The following is a 17,128-nucleotide window of genomic DNA, read 5'->3' as shown; positions in this document are numbered from 1 at the left end:
GACAGTGGACCATTCAGCATTCTTAAAGGAATCTGGGTTTAAATTGTTCCTTTCTTTATTTCTTAATATTTATTTTTATTTGTTTGGCTGCACCGGGTCTTGATTTCGGCACGTGGGATCTTTGTTGCAGTATGCGAACTCTTAGCTGCAGCATGTGGGATCTAGTTTCCCGACCAGAGAGAGCAAGGATGGAACCTGGGCCCCCTGCATTGGGAACACAGAGTCAGCCGCTGGACCTCCCGGGAAGTCCTAAATTGTTCCTTTCTTTAAACAGGCACAGACAGCATTATATTTTCCTTTGACGGTAAGGCTCATGTTAATTACATTTTTAGCTGACAAGAGAAAAGTCCAAGGACTGACTGAAGGAAAAAAAAAAAAAAAACCACCTCTTCTATTTTTAGAAGCTGAAACCAGAACCATGCTTTTGGCACTGGTGGTAAAGAGAAGCCCAGTAATTTAGGACTTGAAGCTTTAAAGTCTCTCTTAGTCCCTTAGTTTGCAACCCTATTTTTAGAGGTTTACAACCAGCTTTTTACGCAGGCCTTGAATGTCTTCTATAGCAGAATGGAACAATTCCTTTAAAAAGAGCTTAGAAATAGTAAAATAGTAATTCAGATGCCATAAGTCAGTTCAAAGTTAAACTTGATGTGGTAGTTGAAAAGGATAGTGATAGAAGAATAAGATACAGCTGTGCATCCCTCAGTAAGCGCCAAGAATGAGAACTGATGTGAGTGATCGACTTTCACTCCTGTTAGCTGAAGAAAACAATTCACTGAAACGCTTTAGAATAAAAATGTTTAAAAAATGGATTTGACAGCACCAGAGCTGATATAACTTAAACCATATACCTTTTTCCTCTAGCTGTTGATATTTTCAGTATATACCTTTTTCAGTCATGGAGAATGAGGCTTTTTATCACACCCCTAGCTTTTCAAGACTTTTCCCCTCTGTGTAACTTATGCATGAGATATAGTTGTAAGGAGCACTAGCTATTAAAAATCCTTTTTTTTTTTTGAGATCCATACTTTTTCTTATATCTTCAAAATCAGTTTTATCGTTTCTAACTTGATAACAAAGGCCTACGTTCACCAACAGCAAGTATCAAAACCAGAAAAACATTTCCTGCTTCCAGCAGTCATTTAACCAGTATGATTTTAATACTTCTACACGTATCTGAGACAAACAAATTTAACCAAAGACATTATCCTTCATGATCATATTGATAATTTTTCCTAGAATTATGAAAATTTTCCTAGAATTTGGTAGTATCAAATATCTCCTCTTTATTATCCTTCCCCCTCCCATTTCTAAGAGGTTACGTTTTCTTTAAAATTACACTGAAGGGTTTGTAATAGGACCTCTGTCCTAAACTCCTAGAGGAGAACATAGGCAAAACACTCTCTGACATACATCACAGCAGGATCCTCTATGACCCACCTCCCAGAATATCGGAAATAAAAGCAAAAATAAACAAATGGGACCTAATTAACCTTAAAAGCTTCTGCACAACAAAGGAAACTATCAGCAAGGTGAAAAGACAGCCTTCAGAATGGGAGAAAATAATAGCAAATGAAGCAACTGACAAACAACTAATCTCAAAAATATACAAGCAACTCCGCCAGCTCAACTCCAGAAAAATAAATGACCCAATCAAAAAATGGGCCAAAGAACTAAATAGACATTTCTCCAAAGAAGACATACAGATGGCTAACAAACACATGAAAAGATGCTCAACATCACTCATTATCAGAGAAATGCAAATCAAGACCACTATGAGGTACCATTTCACACCAGTCAGAATGGCTGCGATCCAAAAGTCTACAAATAAATGTTGGAGAGGGTGTGGAGGAAAGGGAACCCTCTTACACTGTTGGTGGGAATGCAAACTAGTACAGCCACTATGGAGAACAGTGTGGAGATTCCTTAAAAAACTGGAAATAGAACTGCCTTATGATCCAGCAATCCCACTGCTGGGCATACACACTGAGGAAACCAGAAGGGAAAGAGACACGTGTACCCCAATGTTCATCGCAGCACTGTTTATAATAGCCAGGACATGGAAGCAACCTAGCTGTCCATCAGCAGATGAATGGATAAGAAAGCGGTGGTACATATACACAATGGAGTATTACTCAGCCATTAAAAAGAATACATTTGAATCAGTTCTAATGAGGTGGATTAAACTGGAACCTATTATACAGAGTGAAGTAAGCCAGAAGGAAAAACACCAATACAGTATACTAACACATATATATGGAATTTAGAAAGATGATAACAATAACCCTGTGTACGAGACAGCAAAAGTGACGCTGATGTATGGAACAGTCTTATGGACTCTGTGGGAGAGGGAGAGGGTGGGAAGATTTGGGAAAATGGCATTGAAACATGTAAAATATCATGTATGAAGCGAGATGCCAGTCCAGGTTCAATGCACGATACTGGATGCTTGGGGCTAGTGCACTGGGACGACCCAGAGGGATGGTATGGGGAGGGAGGAGGGAGGAGGGTTCAGGATGGGGAGCACATGTATGCCTGTGATGGATTCATTTTGATATTTGGCAAAACTAATACAATTATGTAAAGTTTAAAAATAAAAAAAAATAAATAAAAATTAAAAAAAAAAAAAAAGGACCTCTGTCCTGAGATGCCGTCTCTGTTACATGTAGTATATCTACATGGAAAACTTAAATCGTGTTTCTCTTCCATGCTGCAGATACTTACTTGCTGTCCTCCTTGGGGGCCTCTTGCCTGATATGCTCATCACTTGTCTGTGGGAACAAGGGAGATTGGAGATAAAGAAGGCAGCCCTCAGTAGAGATGAGCTGATATACCTTAAAGAACTCAGAGCTTATCCACGGATGTAAACAGCAGGCTTTTCTTTCTTGATGAGTTCCATTTTATAAGCAGCCGTAGTCTTTAGGAAGAAACTGCTGGGAACTCGTGTGAAAAGTACCCCATCTCCCCAGATGGGGCACCAGGCAGTGCATCTGAGTTCTCGGTGAACAGAACACATTTCCTCGGAAAGACCCGAAGACCCGCCCACCCAGAGTCACTCTAAATAATTATGGGTGAAAGATTACCCCGTATTCATTTATTATCACTGGGGGATATTGTCTTCAGTTAAATGTGTTTGTCTTTCTGTAACTGACCTTGGTTCTTGGCCTCTTTATTCAACAGAAATTGATAAGAGGCCAGGTGAAATTCAGGCAGGGCTTTCTCGGGACTCATGCTGCAGCACATGGGAAAGCAGTAACCGATGCGCTTGCTCGCTCCTGGGGGTGCGGGGCAGGGGACGGGGTCAGGTATGAGGGTGGGCGCGGATTGGTGGGTCAGGATGGAGGGCGGCTTTACCTGCTCTGTCCACCCCTGCAGTGGTGCTGTGTACAGGGATCAGGGCAGTACTCTGCTTCTGCTCTCAGCACCTCAGAAGTGGCAATCTGTGGCCTTTTTGAATCTCACTGTTCATAATTTGCACCTGGCCTGTGTAAGGTAGGTTTTAGTCCCTTATATTCTGTTGCTGCAAGAGACTTTTGTCCAGGTGCAAACACTTCTGTGAAGGGTCCCAGGTCCCAGCCTGTCTCATCGCCTAGATATGTGCACAAGTGTTATGATCATACCAAATGATTGCTGAAAACAGGAAGTCTTTTTTTTTTTTTTTGGTATTTGCTGGCTGTGAACGTAAGCCTTTGTTAGCAGATTAGAAAAGAGAAAAATGGTTTTGAAAATACTCTATATCAGTGAGCATGAATTGAGCATCATCTTATTTTCACTGTAGTGGGAAGACAGATGAGTAAAATTTTTCTAGAGGCTGTTTTGTAATATGTGTCTAAGTTTGATACACATATGCTCTGCTCTTGGACCTAGCACTTCTAAGTATATATAACAAGGAAATCATAGGCACATGGGGTAAGTTGTATCTACAAGAATTTTAACATTATTTATAATAGCCAAAAAAGGAAATAAATATTTTTCAATAGAAGGTTAGTTCAATTTTAGCACTTCATGTAAGGGAATATTATGACACCGTGTAAAAGGATATTCATGTTCTATTTACATTGGCATTGAGAAATATTCATCGTTTACTACCACTCCATGAGATTACAGAATGATGTGTAGCGAATGGTTCCTTTTGTATCTAAAATAAATATTTATGGATGTTTATTTTGAAGTCAGCTTAGACACTTAATTGCTATTTACAGTGGTTATTTTTTTTTGTGGGAGGGAGAGAATAACCAGGGCCTCTCCAGTTCTAATCTGTGCATTTCTGTAAGATTGAAAATTTTACATCAACTTGTATTGCTTTCATATACAAAGGAAATAGTAAAGATGTTGACATCCTGAAGAACAGAAGAATACCCCTTGGGAGCAGGCAGGACAGTACTGGTCTTTATGTAGCCCTTTTCTTGGAGAGTCTGGGTAGCCTTTAATGAAAGTGGTCACGAGAAATCTCAAACCCATCTCATAATTTCCTTCCGCAGTGAGGAGGCTGCTCACGTCTGGCATTGTGGTTCAGGTGTTCCCACTGCATGACAATGAGGCCCTGAAGAAGCTCGAGGACACCTGGTATACTCGATTTACCTTGAAGTTTCAGCCCATAGGTACGTGTCAGTGCTGCCTCTCTTAGAGGAGGACACAGCAGTGGTAATGTCCTTCTTGGGTGGATGTTTAATGCTGTGATGGGCAGGACTCACCAGCTGTGTGTGGGCAAAAAAAAAAATGGTGAGGAGGATAAGGTGGGTTGCATGATCTATTTATTTTATTCTTAATATCATTTTAGATGAAGTGAATTGCAGGCTTTTATTAAATGTCACCAGTGACACGGACAATCCAGAGTGGCCATCCTGAGCATGTGTCTGATTTGTTGTAGAACATAGTTTGTAAGAATCCACTTTGACCATGAATATTTCGTATTTGAAAATTGCTGTTTCTTTAGAACTAATTATTTGGAGTAGGCCAAGCTGTGCTCATTCTTAGCAGCAGACTAGCAGGCCTAAGCATCTTTTGAGATAATTCATAAGGATCTTTGGTGTGCATTACTGGATCTGTCCACTTTCTGTGAAGACACTTAGAAGAATAACCATTAATTTATTCAGTGGATGTTGAACATTATTCTGTGTAAACTTATGTCAATATGGATGTTCAAGTTTTTTGGTTTAGTGATGTTTTTTAAGCATAAAGATTATATTTAGGTTGGTAGCTTTCACCATAAGTATTACTGTCTGTTTTTCTTTAAAGAACATTGCCTTATTGACTTTGTTTAAAGGAATTCCTCTAAAATTTTCTTTCCAGTTTCCATTTCTGAAAACGGTCATTATAATATTGTCATAATGAGCAAAAAATCATTTTAGGGTCCAATTTTGAAATTGCATTTTGAGTTTTTACTTGAATTCTTTGAAAGGAAAAATGTTGATAGTTCTAGGTGATGTAAAAATCATTTTATGTTTCACTTATATGACATTTTTTCACTTTGTTTAGCCTTTCAGTTCACTTCAGTTCAGTTGCTCAGTCATGTCTGACTCTCTGCGACCCCATGAATCACAGCATGCCAGGCCTCCCTGTCCGTCACCAACTCCCGGAATTCACTCAAACTCACGTCTATCGAGTCAGTGATGCCATCCAGCCATCTCATCCTCTGTCATCCCCTTCTCCTCTTGCCTCCAATCCCTCCCAGCATCAGAGTCTTTTCCAGTGACTCAACTCTTCACATGAGGTGGCCAAAGTACTGGAGTTTCAGCTTTAGCATCATTCCTTCCAAAGAAATCCCAGGGCTGATCTCCTTCAGAATGGACTGGTTGGATCTCCTTGCAGTCCAAGGGACTCTCAAGAGTCTTCTCCAACACCACAGTTCAAAGGCATCAATTCTTCACCGCTCAGCCTTCTTCACAGTCCAACTCTCACATCCATACATGACCACAGGAAAAACCGTAGCCTTGACTAGACGAACCTTTGTTGGCAAAGTAATGTCTCTGCTTTTGAATATGCTATCTAGGTTGGTCATAACTTTCCTTCCAAGGAGTAAGCATCTTTTAATTTCATGGCTGCAGTCACCATGTGCAGTGATTTTGGAGCCTTTAGGTGGCTGTAAATTTAAATATTACTTCTAGGTCTTGTAAGTGACAGTCTCCAGTAGCTATATCTTAGAAAGTGAGCGGGGAAAAGTGAGTTGATGGTGAAGGCTGAGCACGGGTGTAGTAGTGGTCTTGAGGCCTCTGGGAGAGCTGGGGCTCAGGAAGATCTTGAACTTGTCCTGAGATCAAAAGAGAGAGATGGTTTGATTAGGAGCCGAGGCCCATGAGTGTCTTTTTCTTTTTTTTTTAATTGCTTGGGTATCTTTTAACCTGATTCTCATTTGAGGTTAGTTTGTAATACCCTCTTTTTTTTTTTTTTTTTTAATTTTAACATGCTCCTGAGTTAATAGAAGAATTAAAGATAGAGGAAAATAGTATCTTTGTTTAGTCTGAACCATCCTTATAGACTGATCTGATGCTTTATCTTAAAACACTGTGTTTTTCTTTTTTTTTAAACTGCATGTAATTAACCAAGAAATACTAATTCTGAGTATTACACCTCCCTTACCGCCTGCATCCCACCCTGGTCCCAATGCAGGGCAGTTTTGCAGTCTAAGAACTCGCCCATGTAGATGTGGCTGACAAAGGACACAGTGTGTGTGACCTCTTTTGCGTTAGCTTGTGTCGAGTTCACAGACAATTAACAGTGAGGTTGCTTGGCCTTCTTCTGCCCAGTGGGTGTATGAAAGTTTAGATAAATGTGTTCCATGGCTGTTCCAGAAGTTAACATGTAGAATATTGTTTGTGCTTTTGAATAATTTTTCTTCAGGGTATTGAAAATTTTGCCATGACACAATGATGAAAATATATAGCTTTGGGTAGCAGGGGAGCAGGATACTATGGATGGGAAGTCTTCTTTGAAAATAACCCCTATTATGCTAAAGTATTAAAGTGAGAGAAAAATGGGGACCATAAAGTAAACCCCCAAATTAAGATGGTTCATTGGCTGTGAGACTTCCTGGTGGTCGAGTGGTTGAGACTCTGTGCATCCACTGCGGAGGCCATGGGTTCCATCCCTGGTTGGGGAAGTTGTGCATTCCAAGAGGTGTGGCCAGTAAAAAAAAAAAAAAAAAAAAACGATGGTTCATTGGCCATGGCTGAATTTAAACTAGGAACCTTGGAGATTTGGGATAAGCCCAAGGTGAGTTTTTCCTTGTGAAGAGGGCATCCATCAGTGAGGCGGTAAAGAGAAGCAGCCCCAGGAGCTATGGCTTGAGCCCAAAGCCCAGGGAGGTGTCAGGCTTGCTCTGCAGACAAGCGGGACTTCTGTACTTGATGGAGGATGAATTTACTATTACACACTGATTTGGAAATAGGTTGTTAAATGATCCCCACTTAAGTGAATAAGCTTACTTGAAATGATTTTTTAAAAAAAGTCTTCAGCAGCCTGTGCTAAAGGTCTCTTTTTTCCCCCTCTGATTGTAGACAGAATTCGTGGCTACTTTGGAGAAACCATTGCTCTTTACTTTGGATTTCTGGAGTATTTCACGTTTGCCTTAATCCCCATGGCCATCATTGGGTTACCTTACTACTTGTTTGCATGGGAAGACTATGACAAGTATGTGATCTTTGCCTCGTTCAACCTGATCTGGTCCACTGTGATCTTGGAAGTGTGGAAGCGAGGCTGTGCCAGCATGACCTACCGGTGGGGTACCCTGGTCATGAAGAGGAAGTTCGAGGAGCCCCGGCCAGGGTATCACGGAGTCCTGGGTATCAACCCAGTCACTGGCCGGGAGGAGCCGCTCTACCCCAGCTACAAGAGACAGCTGCGCATTTACCTGGTCTCCCTGCCCTTCGTGTGCCTCTGTCTCTATTTCTCCCTGTTTGTCATGATGATTTACTTCGACATGGAGGCCTGGGCCTTGGGTCTGCACGAGGACAGCGGGTCCGAGTGGACCAGCATCTTGTTGTACGTGCCCAGCATCATCTATGCCATCGTGATCGAGATCATGAACCGCCTCTATCGATACGCCGCTGAGTTTTTAACCTCATGGGGTAAGACTTGACGCTTTGTATTTATGTCTTATCTGCCTATAAGAAACATTGCTTCGATCACAGGATTCTTAGAACCGCTACCTGGCAAAGCAGATAGATGTTGCTCTGGGCTCGTTGTGGAGACATCAGGAGAAGTTCACGGGCTCTGGGAACTCCCATGATCTCCAGGTCACGATTCTCACAGCTCCGAAGTATTGGTAGTTACTATGTTCTAGGTGCCCTGCTAAGCACTTTATCCATAGTTCCTCATTTTCCCCTCCTCAGGGCACCATGAAATAGAAGTTATTTCACAGTTTTTATGGAGAAAGATACTGAGCGTTATCAAGGTTCAGACAGCAAATGGCAGAGCCAGGCTTATCCAACCTGTGCTTCTCATACTCTGTTGTGTTTTCTGCTAGGGATAAGACTGACTGAGACATCACCATACTCTGTGTCTAGGATCTGAAAACCACTTGTGTAATTGTGTGGGGCAGAGGCCTGCCATCGAACTCAGTGAAGGAGGCTGTTCTTGTCTGTCTCTGTGGTAAAAGATGAACTTGGTTATAGTTTAAAAAGGGTCTTGATAGGCAGTTTTCTCTTTAATTAATTTATTCAGTCAGACAAATAAATATGCTATTAGTATATTAACCCCTAGGAAGAAGTCTAGGCCTGAACTTCTGGACCATACAGATATTTAATATTCTTTATATTAGTTACATAACAACAGATACCATTTATTTGGGACTTCTCTGGTGGCTCAGACGGTAAAGAATCTGCCTTCAAAGAATCTTCCTGCAATGCTGGAGACCTGGGTTTGATCCCTGGGTCAGGAAGGTCCCCTGGAGAAGGAAACGGCAACCCACTCCAATATTCTTGCCTGGGAAATCCCACAGACAGAGGAGCCTGGCAGTCTACAGTCCATGGGGTCGCAAAGAGTCGGACACGACTGAGTGACTAACACACATCATTTATTTGTTTTTGTTCTCATAAGATTTTTTTAAAAATTTTTATTGGAGCATAGTTGCTAGCTACTATTTGCCGAGTGCTTTCCTTGAGCTGAGCTGTGGTTTTTGTAGTATTTCTAATCCTGACAGTAACCCTGGAAGAAGGGTAGTGTCAGGCCTGTTTTGTAAGCAAGGAGGCTGAGTGTCAGGAGGTTAAGTAACTTGCCCAAGGTCACACAGTGACTGACTGACTGAGTTTAGGTTCAAATCCAGGTCAGCCTAACATTACCTCTCTGTGCAAGGTGATACTTCTGTTCAGAATCTGCCTTTTTTGTCCTTCTGCCCTGCTGTGGTGTCCCAGCAGTAGACAATCCGCCTGCCAATGTTGGAGATGCAGGCTCGTGCCCTGGGTCTGGAAGAGTCCAAGGAGAAGGGAATGGCAACCCACTCCAGCATTCTTGCCTGGAGAATCCCTTGGACAGAGGAGCCTAGCAGGCTACAGTCCATGGGGTCACAAAGAGTCAGATGCAACTGAACAATAATACCAACTTGGGACCTGCACAGTGTCTCCTTTGCTGAGTGAGGGTGGGAACTTGAGTTTCCTTTTAAATTAATCCTTGTAAATTTGATTTCTTGCCCTACTGCTCTTCAGAGGTTGCTCTCAATTTTACTATTACTGCTCACACAGTCTTTTTCTGGTGGCTGTCTGTGGGATCATTTCTTTGTTGCATTAATATTTTAAAAAATAATTTCAGACCACAGTGCTATTTCAGTACCTTGAAAAATGTGTCTTTAGTTTCTTTGTTTTTTGATGTTCTTGGTGGGAAGCAGTAGCCGTGATGGACTGTCTAGCGCGGTTACTGACTGAGGCTCTGTGGCTGGACGTGGCTGCCCTCAGCACAGGCTTCACCTCACCTCACGACGACTCCTGTTCCGCTTTCTTATCTGACATTACTTCTCCTTTTTAATATTATAGAGAATCACAGATTGGAATCTGCCTACCAGAATCACCTAATTCTGAAAGTGTTAGTGGTAAGTAGAACTTTTATATACAGATCCATTGTAATTATGAAACAAGTGTATACTGTTTAATATTTAGGACTATAAATATGAAGACTTGATTGTAATTTAAAATATCAGGTAAGAGTAGTTAATATACTTTGTCCAAGAAGGCAAGGATTGATTAACAAGTGTATTTACATACACACTCAGCAGTCTTATTACAAATGTGTCATGATATAAGACTTTGAATATAAAAATTAGTATTATAGCCAATTTCCAGTTGTTTGAAACACTGTAGACATGTTTTCCTTTCGGTGACTCAGGTTTGAATGTTTCATTATTCACCAATCGTTCCAGTTACCCACCTATTGTTTAGTGATGAAGTGCTAAATTATTATTTTTAAAAATTTTGTCAAAGGAATTTCCAAAGTCCAAGAGGTTTCTAGCATGTTTTGAAGGGCAGAAGGGAAGGGATGGAGGGTAAGTACTGTGTAACCTGCTTGCTGCTTATGTAAAAGCTCACAATTATGCCTCTTCCCACCATTATTGGAAATAACAAAGAGGTGGCTTGAAAGCACCTTGTGTAAAAGGAGATTACCTCAGCCATCTGTAACATAGCTGAGAATCCAGAAAGGTGCATAGGGAGTCCTCTGAACTCTGCAGTTCTGCACTGGAATTGATTTAACACAGTCCCTGTACTTTACTCCCCGGAGCGGAGTCCAGGCCGTCGCTTAGAAAGAGCCTTTGTTCCAGTTCCAGAAGTCATTCTGAGAAGCTTATTTCTCTGGTTTTTCCATCCTTAAAGGATCAGAAGCCATCATTAGGAAGGTGATTAGGTTTCTGCAAGTAGCAACATTTATAGAAGCAAGAGTAGGGAAGGAAATAGAAAACCTCTCATAAATAAGTAATGAGACTTCAACAGCTTTAGCAATTTGGACATTGGAAAAGGGGCAAGCAGCCATCTGTATCTAAAAAGGCTCTGAGGGCCTCATTCTAGCCCTGTAAAATAATTTATATTCAAAATGTTGGTGCTGAGTCAGCAAGGATGTTACGTTCTGTGTTGTCTGTGTGAGAAAGTGAGCAGGGGAATGTGTGATGCATCAAAAGATTCTTTGAAAAAGATCACAAAACAGAGCTCTTGCCCTTAGAGGTAAAACACTCCATTTGTCTTAAAGAATTTAGCCATTTTTAAGACTGGATTATTCTCTGCTGGTGCCAGATACAGTGTCAGGTGACTGTCTTGTAAAAAGACTCATTGCTGAGAGTCTGCTAATCCTCTCCTGTGTATGTTAGGTCTCTCCCTTCCTTTTTAATTTAAAAAAAAAAAAAAAAAATTTTTTTTTTTTTTTTTTTGGTTGGTCCGTGCACTTTACATGTGGAATCTTGGTTTCCTGTTTCCTGACCAGGGATCAAACGTAGGCCCCTTGCATTGGCAGCGTGGAGTCTTAACCACTGGACCTTCAGAAAAGTCCCGACTCTCCCTTCTTTTTAATCTTGTGGGGAGGGTGTTTCTCAGCCTTCCGAGCTTTTGCTATTCTACTTCTACCATAACTTAACACCCCCATCCCTACCCCTGCCCCACATTATGTCACTGCTCACTCTCTCTAGCAACTGGTGCACAGTGTGCGCAACAGCAGTCTTCTGTCTCAGAAAGCAGTATTGTAAAGCTAGAAGGAGCCAGCGTGGGGCTGGGGCACAGGAAGGAATCTCCTGTGTCCCACAGGTAGTTGCAGGTTCTTGAGCAGGTGAACTAAAGGAAGAAATGGCACATGTTGGGGGACTTCCCTGGTGGTCCCGTGGTTAAGACTCCACGCTTACAATGCATGGGGCATGGATTCCATCCCTGTTCAGGGAACCAAGATCCCACATGCCCACATGGCACCACCAAAAAAAAAAAAAGAAATGGTAGTTGTTATGGTGGGATCCCTACCCCCACTTCTACACCCCTGACCCCTGAACCATGTGTCTGGGCAGGGCAGTCTCAGGCCCATGGTGACAAAGATGCTACCCGGCTGGTTGCTGTGGCTCATCTCTCTTGCTCTTGCCACCCGGCTTCCTAGGTGTGTCTCTGGGAGAGTGGGGAGTCTCAGATTCCTGGGCACAGAGAGGCTTCCAGGGCTGGGCTGCTTGTTGGGTTGGGTCCCTTTTTAATGGGTGCTGACCCCTCCATCCAGGCATCTTCTCTGTGGGGCGGGGAGTGGCAGGCCTAGCAGGGCAGAGAGGAAAGAGAGCACATGCCCTGGCAGCTCGCTGTTAGTGACGCTGGGCTTGCCTGTTGTAGGACTCCTATTGTAAGCAGGGTGGGCAGGGACTGTGCCTCCTGGAGATGCCCAGATTACCAGGTTGGGGGTGGGAGATACTGAACTCTCTCTTTGATAAGAAAGTAGTAGGGACATAAGATGTGCTGGTGCTGTGCAGTCCTCTCAGCACCTTTCTGAGTTCCGCTTTGGTTACCTCTCGTGATATTTCTGGAGTTCGTAGGTGTGCTTCCTGACGTGGGGGAGGGGGCGCGGCGGCATAGGAGAAACAAGTCTTTGCCATCTTGTTGGGACCAGAAGTCCCTCATGACGTCTTTAAATGTGATATTTACAATTGTGTCGTGGTCTGTATGTGGGTTGGAAAAGAATTTCCAAACAAGAGGCAGAATGAGAGGGGAATAGAGTTTATTAGAGTGGGAACAGTGGGTCGGCTTAAGGGAGAGCAGATGATTTTCCTGGGTTGGTAGCCAGTTTTTATAGCCTCAAGACAAAGAAAATTCCTGCTAGAAGGGTGGCATTAGGTGGTTGGTTAAGGTGGGTATTTTTACCTAATAAGGGGTCAGGGAGCTGGCCAGTTTAGATCAGGAGGGCTCATGGCAATGGTTGCTATGGGGCTGTCTCAATTCCAGAGGTGACCTTGGTATGGGGCACTGCACCTGTGGCCTTGGTATAGGGCTCCACAAATTGTAGTAAAGTTCAGTGACAAAATATTAAATATTGCTCTCTCTCTCTCTCTTTTTTTTTTTTTGGCAGTTCAACTTTCTGAATTGCTTTGCCTCACTTTTCTACATTGCCTTTGTCCTGAGGGATATGAAGCTTTTGCGTCAGGTGAGTGTGAAAAACAGAAGGCATAGATTTTTTTTATTTGCAAGGTGCTTTCGTATAGTATAGTAATGTAATGGTCTTCCCATTATTATCTTGACAAAATTATTAAATTTTGTATTTCTAAGCCCAGTTCTAAAAAAAAAAAAAAAACATTAGCAATTGCACTAGGTATTGTGCTCAACTGGAAAGAAATTAGTTGAAGCTAACCAAAGTGCAAAATTAATCATTTAGGGCACTAAAATCAAATATATAGTTGATACCAAAGCTTGTAAAAGCAATTTTAACAGCAAAAAATGAATTCATCAGTTGAACTTTGGTGTGCTTGGGGTAGGGCTGATTGGTATAATGGTCTTACACATTTCATTTTTAAACTGGTATGTTGTTAAACTTTGCAGACCAGCAGATGCTATGCAGTGTTGTCTCATTTCTGAGATATTTATGAAAGTCTGACATATATTTTGTTGTGTTACCATTTCTGGATCTCATAATCATAGTGAATAATAAATGAAGTATAAATTATTGCTTTCTAAATTCTCTCTTTTTTTTTTTTTAATACTTGAGCCACCTACCAGTAAGGGCTATTCTTTTCTGGTTTTGATATACTGCGATTGTTAGTGTCTCAAAGTTTAGGCTTCTTAATCTTTATATGAGAGCTTGGGATCATTTTTCAAGAAATTAAAAAATTTGTATAACAGAAAGTTAAGATTTTGTAGTTACAGTTCTAAAAGCTGACATAAAAGTAAAATACTGTGTTCCTAGTAACTAAACTAGATATAATGTTACTTTTACAAATTATTTTTGAAAATAATACATTTGAAATCAATAGGTTAGACATACATACCTCTCCAGTCCCACCGTTAGTGTATTAGTGAGATACGACCCCTCATTTCTTATGCTTTTGAGAGTCTCCTTTATTTAACAGGGGATGAGGGACAGGGAAGAACTCTTTGAAACAAAGAATTTTAATATCAGCAAAGGTGGTTTGTGTTGGAAACCCTGATGCCTACCTGGGAAGAGTGGAAATTGACACAATACCTCTGGAAACCACTTGAGTACCTTTCCTAAGAACCTTATTCCATTCCTAGTAAATCATCAAAGGTGGGATGAAGATTCGTGCACGTAGGTGAGGAGCAGCACTTATGACAACGGGAGTTGGAAATAGTGCTTACATTCAACCACAGTGCATGGGCTAGTAAAAAGGAATTATTCATGACATGGGAAAGTGCTCACAGGATAGTGAGAAAAGACATCTACAAAGCTGTATACATACAGATGTTTCTACTTTTATTTTTACATATCATTAGGAAGAAATACTTAAGTAAGATGTTAGCAGTGGTTCTGACATGGTTGTGCAGTTAAGTCTGACTTTTTTTCTGTTTTTTAAGTTTTTCTACAGTGAGGAAGCATATATTAATTTTGTAGTAAGTTCTGACTAAACTTTCAAAGTTGGTGACATCATTTAGACTCACATGAGATTGTAAAAAACAGAATTTCAATTTAATTTGTTGTCCTCCCAACTTACAACCAGTTTTCTATTATAATCTTATTTGTATTATTGTATTATAATCTTTTTATATTTTTGTCTGTCTTGTGAAGAACCAGTAAATTAGAAACATCATTCTAACACTTAGCTCTTTATTTTTTTTATACCTAGCTTTTCTGATACTTGTTTTTATAACATAATAATACATTATTTGTTAGATTCCTTTTTTTTTTTAACTGCATAATTGTACACATGCTTTGGTTTTGTTAAGTCACATTGCCAAATATCATTTATGTGCTCCTCTTTAGAGCTTGGCCACTCTCCTGATTACCTCCCAGATCCTTAACCAAATTGTAGAATCTCTGCTTCCTTATTGGCTCCAAAAGAAGCACCATGTTCGGGTGAAGAAGAAGGTGGAAGCTTTAAAGGCAGACATCGATGCTACATTATATGAACAGGTCGTTCTGGAAAAGGAAATGGGAACTTACTTGGTAAGTTTGGATACTGCCGAATTAAACATTGAAAGTGAATAATAATAGTCATGTGCAGAGTGTGTACGACAAATATGTACATATTCATCATCTCAGGTATGACTGCTTTCCAGCCAGTTTCCTTACCATGAAGTACTTCACAGTTAAAAAGAACAGTGTGTCAAAACGCTGCTGCCTTGAGCCTGAAATGTATGCCTAGCATCCAAAGGACGAGTCCCATGAATTGTGAGACTGCTCTGCTGAGGGTGGCGGGGCCGTTTCAGAGACGGCAGGGGAGAGGCGAGACGGCCATGGAGCCGTTGTGTGCTCTGGACACTTTGTACTCAAAAACTATAAGCCCATCGCTAACGATGGAAGGCCACTTTTCTCACGTTAATAATAGGTAAAGCTCTGTGTTGTTAATCACTTGGTGCCTAAATAAGAAATAAGATTCAAGATTTTTCTATTCAGAGTCTTTCTGTTATTCAGCATGGGCTCTCTGATGTGAAGTAAAGGAAGCAGTGTACTAATTTCCCTCAACAGGCGATGGGTCTGAGTGAACGCTGGGCTTAAATGTCTCTCTCCTTAGTAACTTAACTTGCTTGCAGGGTCCTGCGTTATCTGACTGTTCTTCCCTCCTCATCTCCTATAAGTTCCTTCTTCACTCTTTTCACAAGATCAACACGAGTTATTACTGTTTTAACTCTCTCCATTTATTTGGAAATGGGGTTGTGCTTTGGGGATGCATTTATTCTAGATCGTTGCTTGCTATGCACTCATCCTTACCCCCAGGTACATTGTTTCCTTACTGAAGCCAGTGAGCTTAGAATTATATTTTCTATAAAATCATCCTGAATGCTACATTATGAATCTAAAACAGTGTTGCCAAGCTTTGGGAAAAAGGAGTTTGATTGAGATTAAAACATTATTCCAAAGAGTAATACTTGCTTACTCACTATAGAAAGCTTGGAAACTATGAGACAGAGTATAAAGAAAAAGAAATTCTCCATAATGTCTCCACCAGAGGTCATCCACTGGGGTCTCCTGACCCAGTTCTTCCAGTAACAGGGCCAGGGCTGTGTAGCCCTTCAGATCTCACTGTGCACTCCTCTCCCGCTCCTGGGAGCGGCTCATATCCAAACACATAGCTGTGTGAGGCTGAGATTCCATGGTGAGTATTCCAACCAGAATACTGTATTGACACACAGCAAACGATATGCCTTCTCACAAGCTAGGCATCAAAAATGTGTGTCAAAGATGTAAGTGAGTACCATCCTCCACACTCAACATTTTTTTATTTTGGAAAATGTAATTATTTTTTCAAACAATATTTTATTTATGTTAATATGCTTTTTATTTTTGAAGTGAGTAAATGAGAAATATTTTTTCAGTTTTGCTTTTTAATTTCTAACACAGTAAATAATGCTAGGTATAATAACTTTTAGGAACAAAAAGTCTTTGATATCATCAGTGATTTGAAAGAGTTTAGGGCTTCAGGGACCTGAAGGTTTGGAAACTACAGATCTAGAGTAATCCCCGCACCTTTTTGTTTTTCAGAGCATGAATTTTTGTGAATCCAGTTTGTCCCGTTGCTTCCCCCTGAGATTCAGGTTCAGCAGTTCTGGAGGTGGGCCTCCATTATACCCCATCAGTAGGCTTCGATGGGGCAGGGTGGTGGGGCCGTTGCTCCACGTGAAGGCCTGCCTTGGTAGATCACATACAGACCGGGTGACAGACAGTTTGCAAAGGCTCTTTTTTGCTTAGGTTCTTTTTGGCTTTGTGTTGAATAGGTCATCTGTGATAGATACTGAGACTACTCTGTTCCCTATAAATGGTAGCTCTTTAAAAATACTTTCTAATTGCTTGTTGCTGGCATATCTGAATGCTCATTGGTTTTTATATTTTTTATCCAGAATTTTTGCAGAATTCTATTATTTCCAACTTTTTAAAATTTTATTGGATTTTTGTATGTAGACAGTTATTTCAGCTACAAATGAAAAATGGACATTTTCTTTTTTAATTTTAAATTTATTAATTTTTAATTGAAGAACAGTTGCTTTACAGTATTGTGTTGGTTTCTGCCCAATAGCAACATGAATCAGTC

The 17,128-nt window shown here is 40.9% G+C and overlaps 1 protein-coding gene across 8 annotated transcripts in view; it reads left to right on the top strand.

The window, feature by feature from the left end:
• The window catches only part of ANO10 (anoctamin 10), a 277,242-nt gene that overhangs the window by 82,381 nt on the left and 177,733 nt on the right, over positions 1 to 17,128 (top strand). For all 8 annotated transcript variants that reach the window (XM_059879755.1, XM_024982851.2, XM_024982847.2 and 5 more), the window contains 5 exon segments: positions 4,479 to 4,598; positions 7,494 to 8,063; positions 9,963 to 10,018; positions 13,000 to 13,074; positions 14,863 to 15,045. In XM_059879755.1, coding sequence (XP_059735738.1) covers positions 4,479 to 4,598; positions 7,494 to 8,063; positions 9,963 to 10,018; positions 13,000 to 13,074; positions 14,863 to 15,045 — 1,004 coding nt within the window.

This window comes from Bos taurus, chromosome 22, assembly GCF_002263795.3.
Source record: "Bos taurus isolate L1 Dominette 01449 registration number 42190680 breed Hereford chromosome 22, ARS-UCD2.0, whole genome shotgun sequence".
Taxonomy (NCBI): Eukaryota; Metazoa; Chordata; class Mammalia; order Artiodactyla; family Bovidae; genus Bos; species Bos taurus.
Note: the sequence above shows the minus strand (reverse complement) of the source record. Positions and strands in the feature narration are given on the sequence as shown.